General features: G+C 42.5%; 2 protein-coding genes across 2 annotated transcripts in view; one reads left to right on the top strand and one right to left on the bottom strand.

Moving 5' to 3' along the window:
- LOC135503452 (uncharacterized) overlaps positions 1 to 1,128 on the top strand; it is a 188,558-nt gene extending 187,430 nt beyond the window's left edge. Inside the window, exons 3-5 of the mRNA XM_064797027.1 lie at positions 62 to 159; positions 631 to 826; positions 1,003 to 1,128. Coding sequence (XP_064653097.1) covers positions 62 to 159; positions 631 to 826; positions 1,003 to 1,128 — 420 coding nt within the window. The remainder of the gene's footprint in view (positions 1 to 61; positions 160 to 630; positions 827 to 1,002) is intronic.
- Positions 1,129 to 2,329: 1,201 nt separating this feature from the next.
- On the bottom strand, positions 2,330 to 9,074 carry LOC135503226 (bromodomain-containing protein 4-like). Its single transcript, XM_064796693.1, has 7 exons — positions 8,876 to 9,074; positions 8,002 to 8,148; positions 7,627 to 7,706; positions 7,274 to 7,438; positions 6,275 to 6,454; positions 5,464 to 5,553; positions 2,330 to 5,013 (listed from the first exon to the last, which is right to left on the bottom strand). The coding sequence occupies exons 2-7, from the start codon at positions 8,138 to 8,140 to the stop codon at positions 4,402 to 4,404; spliced, it is 1,266 nt and encodes a 421-aa protein (XP_064652763.1). The 5' UTR covers positions 8,141 to 8,148; positions 8,876 to 9,074; the 3' UTR covers positions 2,330 to 4,401.
- Between the last annotated feature and the right edge of the window lie 3,975 nt (positions 9,075 to 13,049).

Genomic DNA, 13,049 nt, shown 5'->3' on the forward strand with positions numbered 1-13,049 from the left:
CTCACCCATGCAATGCTGCCATATGAATAGGCTAACAGACTTGTTATTAAATTCATTTCAGGTTTATCCAATGGTTTTAAGTGAAATAGGTCTCATCTATAAAAAAATGATGTTCTTGATGAGACTGAACGCTCCCCGGAGGCGTATGCAGATTGCTCGGTAAGTGACATTGACTCAATGGCTTTTAGGCACACTGAAGGACACCCCCGAAGGGTTCTTCTTATATATACCCTCACAAAAATAGGCCGCTGGATACTTTGGACAGACCGATGTAAAGTAATACGTGGCTGTGAGGCGGAAAAATCTTTGCATATACATATTTGTTATATGTGCGTACACACATACGCATATTTATTCATCATCTCAAATTAATGTTTAAAAATTATGATTAGACATGATCGAGATGACTTCTAGTACTAGTATAATAAATTACGTACCCGTATGCCTATGTGAACTTTGGTAACGTTTGGGCTTTTGATGAAACAGTTTTGAAAAAATAGGCTGGCTAAGTTTGAAAGCCTTGGGTAGGGTTCCGGCAACAGACAATTAGACAACTGTTGACCTCAGCACTTTGGGATTTAGGCCTAACGAATTACCACTTATTAACCTTTGCAATTTCTTCTATTACAGTGATGTACCATCGAGTGTGTTTGAGGAGGTCCGTCTACTCATGACAACAAATTCCTACCGGACCCAAGAAACATCAACCAGGACCACGACCACTTTGACCATCACCAGCAGAGAGAAGATTGAGGTCATGTTTAACTTCTGGGGGAGGGACGAGGGCCTTAATCGGAGAGACCTCCTGAGAAAGAGCGATAAGAAGGTATAGACCCAAGGATAACTATTACTGATATATCCTTGCTTTGTAGAATTGATGATGAAAAGCCACCTACAGACAAATTGCGTTTTTACTGTTTTACCCCTCAATAAGAACTATAGTTATGCACTGTACTGTAAATTCAATATAATGACCTAAATTATTCATCTATTTCATTTCAGGGAAACAAGATGAATGTAGTGGTCGACGAGAGGCACCCATTTACTCTGCGGTACAACCAGACAAGCAAGAGGCTTTTCGTAACTGCCGATTACGAGGTTTTCAATAAATATGGTGTTGCCCAGTAAAATACATGTAGTTCCTATTTCTTTCCTTTGGATGTACACTATTATCCATACATTGCATGACAGATAATAACAATCATCAAAATAAACTACATGCAATGTGAAAGCAATTTTGGGATCCCCAAGGAGGAGGCAAATCATTAACGTTTCTTCTCTCCCTCTCAGTGTTGAATATTTGCCACACACCATTTCAATGAGGATGGAATTGGGAGTTAGTAGCTTTTAGTGCCAATATCAGGTCTTCTTAGTTCATGCCCCTTCCCACTAGTTTTGGAATTGGCCGATGGTGAAGGGAGCATGCATTAAGATGTCCTTGTGACGGCTAAAGTCTCTTCGAGGACCCTTATAACAGAATGTCTTGTGGCTCCTACTGCCCGGACAACTATTTTCAACCCAGTCAAAGATGTGATACACACAGCTTTAGTCATGGAGGTGACTATCCTTCTCCAAACGAAGACAACTCTATCTCTATCCACCTAGTCATTAAATAATGATACATCCAGAGACCTCCATGAAATAGTGTCTGAGACTCTACGATCTAATAGCAGATGGCAGCACCTACCGGTCGTGGGGAGGTATTTATCCAGTCTTGGCCCTAACCACATCCGGGAGGTGCAGACATCTGGTGGCCAACCATGGAACTCACAAGGGACATGAAATCATGTTGTTATGGAAGAAACTACCCTCCTCCATTGCACTCATGGCTCCAGCTATTTTCAGTCTTCAGTCTTCAGTCTTCCACTTGCAAGTATCTGAAATGTGTTTATGCAGGATGTGAAACATGTATTTTTTCGGACTTTCGTGCCACATCAAAACATGCGTGTCTCAGATATTGACTAGTGGGTTTCCTCCTGTCCTGATATGACAAGTTGTCTCCAGATGGAGAAAACTACATCTTGTATCGCCTCTGAAACGAGACCAAATCTCAAGACAGCTTCAGTAATGGATGCAACATGACCTTCTTTCCACAAGCAAAGACAACTTCGTCTTGGTCACATCCAAGAAACGACCAGATCAAAGTCATTGACACATGCATCCAGGTAAAGACACTTGTGCCACAACTTGTCTCCTTGTATGTTCTGGCCGATGACAGGTCACCTCTAGATGAAAAGCACTTGACTGTGTGTCTTTCAGTAAAGATTTAAAACACAACGAAAGTTTAACTTCAACAAGAACTTTTAATCGATAAATGGATAAATAAGTAAAACAATCATTTGGACAGAGATATTTTCAAGTAAAAAACCTCATTTGACACTTCTTAAGTGGCAGTGAGTTGGATGTCAAGTCGGGATAACAGCGATGAGAGCCCTAATCTGGTGTAAAACCTAAACTCAAGGGTTTCATTCGAATCAATAACCCCCCCTTCAAATCCAGTCGGGGTCTAATCCCCTTCTTCCAATTCACTGAACATTCTTAAGCTTTGATTCATCATTCATCACTAAACAAATTAAAAAAGATGTATTATTAATCTTAAGCTCCTATCTGTGTGTATTATTTAGTAATCTCTTGTACCACCAGTTTGATCACCAACTACTAACACAATACATGTACAGTAGTATAATATAGTCTCCAGAGCTGATTGCAAATAGCTACAGTCCCTGCATGCAAGAACAATTACAAGGCCTTCTGACCAAACTGATGCTGATGTCTTGCTAGAATTAGAATACATGTAACAATGAATAAGGTACCATTTGGATGGAGATTCTATGGATATAAAACTTGCTTATCAATGGACAGCCCCTAAAGGAGAACATGTAGGCAAAGCGTGATCGTCCAGACAAGAAGCAATTTCATGCTTTGCATGACCCCATTATCCCTAATTTTTTCAGTTCCTCGTCAAAGGTCTTGGCTGCACACGACTTAGCTATCCGTTGAAACACTCTATGGCTACAATAAAAACACTTTTCAGACTCACACTGAACACCACAAGTACAGTGATCTTGGGCATTGATAACTTTGACATGATGCTTGACATGGTCTCTCTTGCGAAGCATATCCTTTGCAACTGATGCTGGATCTAATTTTTTGAGGTAGACCAGGTGCACATACTCGTGGCGAAACACAGTTGCCCATTTGTTCTGCGGAGTGGCAAAGTGAGAATAGTTTGCGATTTGCCTATGTTTCGCCTCTCGACCCTGCATCGTATTAAGTACTAAACCCAAACCTAAAGTATCATAAATTTGTTGGGAGTGAAAGGGAATGATGTAGCCAACATGCCAGGTTGTCAAAGAAACACGGGTTAGGAATAAGGCGAAAGCCGCTAAGTACAGTTCACAAAGGTTCTTCAAATTCTCCATATCTAATTGGCAAGTCTTGAATTTACTGAACAAAGCAATGCAATCTCTCCCAGTAGTACAAATGAACTGCAACAGACATGACTTGAATACATCTTTCTGGTTCATGCGGCATGACCACCAACTGGTTCAATAGATTTAATCAAATGTGCAAATCTCCGACAGAACTTCCAAGAATCCTCACCAGTGAATCGGATGTCACAAGCAAAAGAAGTATTACATTTCACTCGATTTTCTAAAAACCATTTTCTCAAACGTATGTACAATTTCCCAGCCTTAACAACATCACGAACTGTCTGCATGTACTTCCCAATTGGAGAAGAAGTAAAAGTTGGACTATCTAATTTACATGTGGTTTTGAAAACAGCAGAATCTGAACGATATATAGCTTCCTTAATGATTAGGTTGTTCATATGCTGACACATGTTGTTCTTGGTGTGTAATGGATCAATCTTCACCTTGTCAACATATGAACCAATGATGGGAGGAAACTCTTGCCGTGACCCCAAGGAGGCAATTTCCTTAAGAACTTTGCTTCGATCACTCGTTTTCTGTTTCGTTCCCTCAATGATCTTAGCGTGCCTCAACCGTTCACTGTAAGACCAGAGAGGGACAGTCTCATTGATAACACCATCGAGCCTATCAAGGTGATCCTTATGAATTTTGGCAAAAGTAGAGGGATAGGTGGCTGCATTATTCAATTCTCCAGCTACAGTCGCTAGCCATTTATTGTCAGAGGGGACAAGTTCTAGTGAAAACCTCACAACAGTGTCATTTATAATATAACTTTTTCCCTCAATTTCTTTCATTTCAACAAACAATTTTCTCACATATTCAATAACACACGCGTCATCTTCGGGTACATCAGCGCCGAAAAGTAGATAATTGTGATCACAGCTAGCAATCCTTTCCTCTGCATTAAGAAATGACACATGCAATGAAGTGTTGGTTTTGAATTTTCCTGCTGGAGCCCCATCTGCACCTAAAGCAACCAGAAAATGTCCCGCTCCTTCCCAAACAAATTTAGGGTTGATCCCCTTTCGATCAGATGTTGATCAATGTCAAGATAAATTTGTGCAAGTTCCATTATGAATAATTCGCATTTCCTATGAAATCCAGGTTTTCCTTCAAGGGGTACAGTATAATTTGTATCATGGATAGTATTGATATTGTCAATGAGGGTGGCATAAGGTAATAATCGAGGCTTAGTTGAGGAGCGAATGCTACAATATTTACGTTTGCTTGTAAGACCATCTTTGTACATAACGTTTAGCGAAGAAATCAACTTGTCCTCTGATGGAAGCTCTGGCCGAGGTTTCCTCTCCTCCAATTTCTTGCAAATTTTGCTCCTCCTGAATCGACTCGCTAACTCCTCGGGGGTACACATTGTGGTCAGACTGTACCACAGTCCATCTTTGACTGGCCTGTTGTTCTCAGCACAGCCGTGGATCTCCTGCAGAGCCTGAACTGTTCGATGATGCCTGGACTTTTTGGTACGATACGGGAGATGTAAATCGTCTGGGTTGAGATAATCACCGACAGTTGGAGTTGCTGGTTCAGCTGCAGGTGAAGTCCATGTAGGTCTACCAGGTGTCTGAAAAATAGATGGTGAAACTGAGTACTTTCCAAAAAAAGTGTCATTCACCAATTGCGTCAACTACAGTTGTTATGTGAGCATCACATTTCAATGATTCTAACCTGCTAAGGCTTCCAGGGGTACTTCGTTACAAAATAAGTACACTCGCTGGTTATGCAATTTGCCACTGTTGGTTGATTTTAGTATTCGGTGTTGACACCAATATCAACTTCTGAACTCATGTTTCATGGCATAAATGCATCAGTTGACCTGGTCCTCAAGATTGTGAAAAAACGTCTTGAAAATGTCCTCACGGCCAAATTAATCATGACCATGACAACAGTGTCAACAATGGTTTTAACACCAGATTAAACAGACAGGCCTGTTAGGCTCGTTAACAATAACACTTGACACAAATACATCACATGTGAGCCAAATAGGAAGTAAAGTGCTGTTAGTAACACTTACTTTCAAAACCTCAACTTGTACACCTTGAGTCTTAGTTTCCACTTTACTGGCTTCAGCATCTAGCTGTTTCAGGCGCTCCAAAAATGCAAGCTGTGAAAGAAGAAAGAGATGTGTCAAGAGAAGTATTTTTGGCTCCCAGGGCAGTACACAAAAGTATGACTACAAATAGAATTTGTTTCATCAGACCGAAATAAAACATAAACTATAGTGTAGGTATACACTTCCCATGCTAAAACCAGGTATTGCAATACACAATGTCAAATGAAGGGTTGTTCGACATTGCTACAAGATTATTCACAACTAGGGAAGCGCGGTGGCGCAATGGCAGAGAGCCGGTCTCATAACCGGAAGGTCGTGGGTTCGATTCCCGGCTGAGTCGCCACTTAGAAACTTCCTACTGGTCGAGTTCAATCGAGCGCTCAGTAGCTGCTCATTGAAACCCCAGATTGATTTCTGTGGAGACCGGGATGATAATAATGTAGTCCCAAATGCGCATTGAGCAGGGAACCTGGGAATGCGCTATATAAGAACTCAATTATTATTATTATTAACTTAACTTCACATATTTTGAATCATTAGATCAGAATCTGTCCATTACTTATGAAAATGTTTGCACATTCATGTTAGTACTTTAGACTTTTTTTGGGCTCTTTTGATTTTGCGATTTGGCCTGCTATCATCAACGGGGCCATGTCTGTAAGGGTGGGCATGTTGTTACAATCCTGAAATTCAATAGATTGGCCGTTGCCAAGATAAAAGAAATAAGATAAGAATGAAGAACATCGCCTTTCAAACTAATTTCATCACTTACATCAGCATTGAGCTCCCTGAGAGTATTTTCTTTTTCACAGATTGTTTCATCCATTTGATCGACCTGATTGGATATAACCTTAAATGCTGAGGAGTGCGCTAGATTTGATCTTGCTTCCTTCCGTGCCCTCTGCAACCCCCCAACAGGAAACCTCCTCTTCTTTGTCAGTGGCGTTTCAACCTGCAGAGAAATGATATCATTTGAGCATCACTTTGTTTTCAGGAGCTAAAGTGTAAAATTTATAAAGTAGGTGACCCCACTCCTAAATGTTCCAGCCTGGGACACTTTGAGAAAAGAGTTTATGGCATAACATACAGCTATTCTTAGCTTAACACCTAATTTACTCTCTTGTAATAGGGTAGTTGGATTACTGCTATAGCCTGCTTGCTAGTATCCGCATTTAAAACTCCCCTCTGGAGCCACCAGAACCAGAACCAGTATCAAAATCATGCAGCAGGATTAATTTTAGTACACGTTGTAATCCTCATATAACAGACTCGGTGCTTAGGAGGCGGCAGTAGCTTCCAATCTATGTCAAATAATACTTCATTCTTCGTAAAGGAATTCAGAGGGATCACTCTCGCTTCCAGAAAAGTTGTCAGAGGTGCGACGAAACGACCGCACACCCTCCTGAGAAGTGCGCTACGTCATTTTGTTAACGTGTTGGAATCATATCATGTTTAGTCGTGACGACACGACTGGCACATTTTTGACGTCATTTCAACGCACTGGAAACAGGATTTTCAGGGGTTTATCCATCTGACTGGTAGCGGAAAATAAAGTATTGACTTAATATGATGTAATTTTTTGTATAGACTTAATATGATGTAATTTCTTGTGTTTTTAAAAGTCCAACAGCATGGCCTTGCTCCAATCTTGGGTAATATTCAGTCAGTGTCTTAATCGAGGCGATCCCTGTGACACTGAAAGAATATCCAGATATTTGCAAAGGATAGGTCGTAGTTTTAAGTAACTTTATGGTCTTAATCAGACACTCACCTTTTGACAACGATTGAACAATCTTTGATATTCCCTGCGATAATACGTAAAAACTTCACGGCAGTCTGTGGTAATAGGATCTGTATGTGCATTGTATGCATAACAGTTCCCTTCCACTAACAACATATCATTGTTTGCTGCATCAATGGATGTATACTGGTTTGACTGGAAAAGTAAATGGATTTATACAGTAATGATAAGAAAAACCCTCGACCTAAAAAGGTGTCAGGGTTTTCCTGACCAAAGACCATCACTCATGTGTTCTGCACTCTCAAAAATCACACTTTTTGTCACTGGGGTTGTTTTACTATTGTTTCATTCCTAGAGCGATCACCAGCAGCAGCAGGACCTACCTCAAGTTTCTTTTGAATGGTAGAAAAATCCATTGGCTCTGTTATGACATCAAGATAGCCAGGTGCCAAGTCGACATCAACTGAAATGGAAAAGTACTACTTTAACTGGGGTGAACCATGTTTTCAAATCCAGCAGCTGTGTGGGAGGATAGGTGGGGAGCAGAATTTCTAGACCTGAATGCGAAGGTGAAGACATCGAGGGTGCAGTGACCAAAGGTACTTATAGTCAAGATGAACGACCTGGCTTTTGTTTTAAGTACTGAAAGAATTATTGTGTGATACTGACCATAAGGCTAAGACAAAGTTTCAAGGTGTCGCCCATCTTACCAGGTATGCATCATGTTTCTGCAATTTCTAAAATGAACAATTTTTTACCTGGATTGATAAACCACGATGAAGCTCTCATCTGTCCCCTCTTCCTACTCTTCCCCGTAAAGTTGCAAACATTCTTCACAAGTCGAAGCATAGGGGCAATCCATTGTGTTGAAGTATCAGCATTCATTTTGTCTTGCATGTCTTGTGCTGAAGTGAAAGTCAAATACACAAATTTTATTTCCTGATATTTGCTTCTTTTTCAATTTTTCATGTTAACTAGAGCCTAGTCCTAGAACAGGGCGGTCTAACTCGGCATATGCACCTGTCCAGTCAAAAATATCCATCAATGTCTATTTATCTGGGGTATGATCTAATTATTTCCTAAAAGTGGTTCCTGATTAGCCAACAACCGCACAATTTTGACGTCGTTTAGCTCAGGGTTTTTTTTAAGTTCTTATTCATGTTCATTGCTGTAATTTCAGATTGGCCCTCCTTCCTAAAATATTATAATCAATCTATAATCAGGATTTGCTTAAAACTACGAGATAGAATCATATATAGGGGGCCTATTGGTAGCCTACAAGCTGTACCTGCCTCGGACTGTGCATTCAATGCACTGCATTCACTGCCCTCTGAAGGTCACACTTCAAACAATTAAATTTAGACATAAGAAATGATTGTACAGTTTTATGGATCATTTGAGGGATCTGGACAGGGTAACTGCCCATTGGGATTTGTGAGAATGACTACATATGGACAAACTGAGAAGAATGACAGATATGTCTGAAAACCCAAGGTCAAATCAAACAAAAATGGCGTCATGAGCATTAGAGCTGCCATTAGGCCTAGCTAGCCATGCATTGCACATGCGTTACGACCTCATGGGCCTAGAAAATAGGGTGGTGTACTTTCATCACCCTTTCAATTCACTTACCAGTTACGTATAGAATGCATGCAGTGCATATGATCTTTTTCAAAACCTGAATTTAACGGCTATCTTTTCCGATTTTTAGATAACTTAACGACTTGGGAATAATAGCCACGCAAAGTTGGGTTATGTTTGCTTCCGGTGAACGCTACTAGGGTACATCTCACCCCTTTGAAAACGATTTTTTCAAAGAAAAAACATCCGTTTTAGGAAATCGGGCCACCATATCCGCCATTTTCAATCGTCTGGCTGAACTGGTTCGAAAACAAAACGATAGATGTCAAAGAAGGTCAAAACCGCGCCATCCCCCACGCCATCTACTGTGACTTCACGAAACCATATGACACAGCGCACTGAAAAGAGTGACGTTTTGACCGCTGTGCATTATCTGAAATGACGATCTCTGGTTTGCCCCTTCTGGCCACCATTCTAGAAAAGGCATTTAGGAAGCTGTGAGTATCTAGAGAGTAGGCTATTTCTAGATGAACGGCTCGCGACGTCGTACACGTGAACAGGCAGAGCCACCTCTTTGCTGAGGTATTCCTTGTTATTTTTTTTTACAGTGAAAGGTCCTCCATAATCAACGCCTGATCTCGCAAAGGCTCTGATAGGTATCGTAACTCAATGTGAAGGCAAGGGGGCCATGATCTGGCCTACAGCTTTCTTCTTCTGTTTAGTGCATATCAGTCACACAGGCGATATCCACTCTTTTGGCTTCTTCGCGACCAAACACCAGCCAAAACCTTTGTCTTAATTCGCCTAACACTGCGTTTACGCCCTTAGCGTGTTTTTCTATGTCCGCGTGTACTCGGCGGACGATCAGCGTAGTGATGTGGTTTCTATGCGGAATAATGATCGGGTGTCGAATGGCGTATGGTAGATCGGACTCCTGCAATCTTCCGCCAACTCTCAGAATCCCGCTGTCATCTTGGAACGGGTCCAGTGACTTAAGCTGCCTAGAGCTGACCTGTTGCTTCTCCTGGAGTCTAGCTATGACTTCTCCATATCTATCCTGTTGAATCCATTTTACCCAGTACAATTCAGCTTCTTCGATTTCCGTGGCTGTTAAACTGGACGAAGAACGTCTTTGCTCTTTTGGGATTTTAAGCAATTTTACGAACCGCAGCACCCACGAAGTCACTCTAACTAATCGGATCCATTTGGAGTAACGGGTGCTATCGATGATGGGCTCATTTACAACCGTTGTGAGTGTTCGGGCCTTGGAGACTTCTTGTGAGGCCATTTCTGACAACTCCTCTTTTGGTTGGCCTTTTTGCGCAGGCCAATGTTCTTCTCCTTGGTGAAGAAAATCTGGTCACTCAGTCCACAGTTTCTCACCGACAAGGTCAGCTAATGCTGCTCCTCTAGTGGTCATATCTGCGGGATTCAAAATTCCCGGTACATGTCGCCATTGTGATGGATTGGTCTTGTCTTGCATTTCTTTTTTCCTTGTGGCTCAGGAGATGAGAGAGATATTGCGATCTCGAATACAGAGCAGTGCATTGCCAGCATAGAGAAGTGGCTGGTTGTGAACAAACTTTCCTTGAATGCCCCAAAGACAGACATGCTGAACTTTGTTTCGTCGCGCAGGACTGGTTCTGTGGAAGGTATCAATGTGGGACAGCAATGGGTTGCAAAGTCAAATAGTGTTCGGGATCTCGGGGTGTGGCTGGATGAGGGCACGACAATGCAGGAGCAAATCAAGGCGATTTGCAAGAATGTAAATGCTGCCTTGTATAAGATAAGCCGAATTAAAAAATTTCTCGACACAAGTAGCATCGAGAGGCTTATCCATGCCTTTGTCATGTCACGCCTTGACTCCAATAATGGGATTCTCTACGGTCTCCCTGACAAGGCGCTGGCTCCCCTCCAGAGACTCCAGAACCGGGCAGCCAGGATCTTGACCGGGACGAGAAAGTATGACCACATCTCCCCGGTTCTTAGGTCTCTTCACTGGCTCCCGGTGAAGCAGCGTGTCATTTTCAAGGTCCTCCTGATGTGTTTCAAGGTGGTCCGGGGTTATGCACCTGCATACCTGAGCCTCAAACATGTTGAGAGGCAGCGTGTCACCAGGTCATCTAATGACACGTCATTGGCGTGTATGCAGATAAAGACAGGATTCGGTGACCGCTGCTTCTCATCATGTGGTCCCCGGTTGTGGAATGCCCTACCGGAGCACATCAGGGGGGCGGACGCTGCGCGCTTTTAAACGACTCCTAAAATCCTGGCTGTTCAAGGAAGCATTTCTTGGTGGGGAGGTAGCGCCTTGAGCAGGTTTACCTGGAGTTTGGCGCTCTATAAGACATTGTTGATTGATTGATTGATTGATTGATTTCAGCAATGCGATGAGATACAAAAGGCTTGTAACGTCGAGATTCTCCGTGTAACCAGTGGATCACGTCTGTGCTGTCTGTCCAAAAACAGAGTGTTGTAATCCCCAGAAGTTCTCTTACTCGAATTGCTAATCTCAATCCGAGTAACGCTGCCATCAGCTCCAGACGCGGTATGCTTACAGCTTTCAATGGAGTGACTCTCGCTTTGGCCATGATGATTTGAACTGAAATAGATCCGTCGGTGTATCTATTGCGCACGTAGATATGGATCATTTGAGGGATCTGGACAGGGTAACTGCCCATTGGGATTTGTGAGAATGACTACATATGGTCAAACTGAGAAGAATGACAGATATGTCTGAAAACCCAAGGTCAAATCAAACAAAAATGGCGTCATGAGCATTAGAGCTGCCATTAGGCCTAGCTAGCCATGCATTGCACATGCGTTACGACCTCATGGGCCTAGAAAATAGGGTGGTGTACTTTCATCACCCTTTCAATTCACTTACCAGTTACGTATAGAACGCATGCAGTGCATATGATCTTTTTCAAAACCTGAATTTAACGGCTATCTTTTCCGATTTTTAGATAACTTAACGACTTGGGAATAATAGCCACGCAAAGTTGGGTTATGTTTGCTTCCGGTGAACGCTACTAGGGTACATCTCACCCCTTTGAAAACGATTTTTTCAAAGAAAAAACATCCGCTTTAGGAAATCAGGCCACCATATCCGCCATTTTCAATCGTCTGGCTGAACTGGTTCGAAAACAAAACGATAGATGTCAAAGAAGGTCAAAACCGCGCCATCCCCCACGCCATCTACTGTGACTTCACGAAACCATATGACACAGCGCACTGAAAAGAGTGACGTTTTGACCGCTGTGCATTATCTGAAATGACGATCTCTGGTTTGCCCCTTCTGGCCACCATTCTAGAAAAGGCATTTAGGAAGCTGTGAGTATCTAGAGAGTAGGCTATTTCTAGATGAACGGCTCGCGACGTCGTACACGTGAACAGGCAGAGCCACCTCTTTGCTGAGGTATTCCTTGTTATTTTTTTTTACAGTGAAAGGTCCTCCATAATCAACGCCTGATCTCGCAAAGGCTCTGATAGGTATCGTAACTCAATGTGAAGGCAAGGGGGCCATGATCTGGCCTACAGCTTTCTTCTTCTGTTTAGTGCATATCAGTCACACAGGCGATATCCACTCTTTTGGCTTCTTCGCGACCAAACACCAGCCAAAACCTTTGTCTTAATTCGCCTAACACTGCGTTTACGCCCTTAGCGTGTTTTTCTATGTCCGCGTGTACTCGGCGGACGATCAGCGTAGTGATGTGGTTTCTATGCGGAATAATGATCGGGTGTCGAATGGCGTATGGTAGATCGGACTCCTGCAATCTTCCGCCAACTCTCAGAATCCCGCTGTCATCTTGGAACGGGTCCAGTGACTTAAGCTGCCTAGAGCTGACCTGTTGCTTCTCCTGGAGTCTAGCTATGACTTCTCCATATCTATCCTGTTGAATCCATTTTACCCAGTACAATTCAGCTTCTTCGATTTCCGTGGCTGTTAAACTGGACGAAGAACGTCTTTGCTCTTTTGGGATTTTAAGCAATTTTACGAACCGCAGCACCCACGAAGTCACTCTAACTAATCGGATCCATTTGGAGTAACGGGTGCTATCGATGATGGGCTCATTTACAACCGTTGTGAGTGTTCGGGCCTTGGAGACTTCTTGTGAGGCCATTTCTGACAACTCCTCTTTTGGTTGGCCTTTTTGCGCAGGCCAATGTTCTTCTCCTTGGTGAAGAAAATCTGGTCACTCAGTCCACAGTTTCTCACCGACAA

This window comes from Lineus longissimus, chromosome 19 (genome assembly GCF_910592395.1).
Source record: "Lineus longissimus chromosome 19, tnLinLong1.2, whole genome shotgun sequence".
Classification (NCBI taxonomy): Eukaryota; Metazoa; Nemertea; class Pilidiophora; order Heteronemertea; family Lineidae; genus Lineus; species Lineus longissimus.

What these genes read in the sequence shown, in the direction of transcription:
- LOC135503226 (XM_064796693.1), bottom strand. Translation starts at nt 8,140, where the DNA reads ATGCAAGACAAAATGAATGCTGATACTTCAACACAATGGATTGCCCCT. An exon ending in ATCGTGGTTTATCAATCCAG is followed by an intron (nt 7,707 to 8,001) that starts GTAAAAAATTGT and finishes TTTCCATTTCAG; the next exon opens with TTGATGTCGACTTGGCACCT. An exon ending in TCAGGGAGCTCAATGCTGAT is followed by an intron (nt 5,554 to 6,274) that starts GTAAGTGATGAA and finishes CTTCTTTCACAG; the next exon opens with CTTGCATTTTTGGAGCGCCT.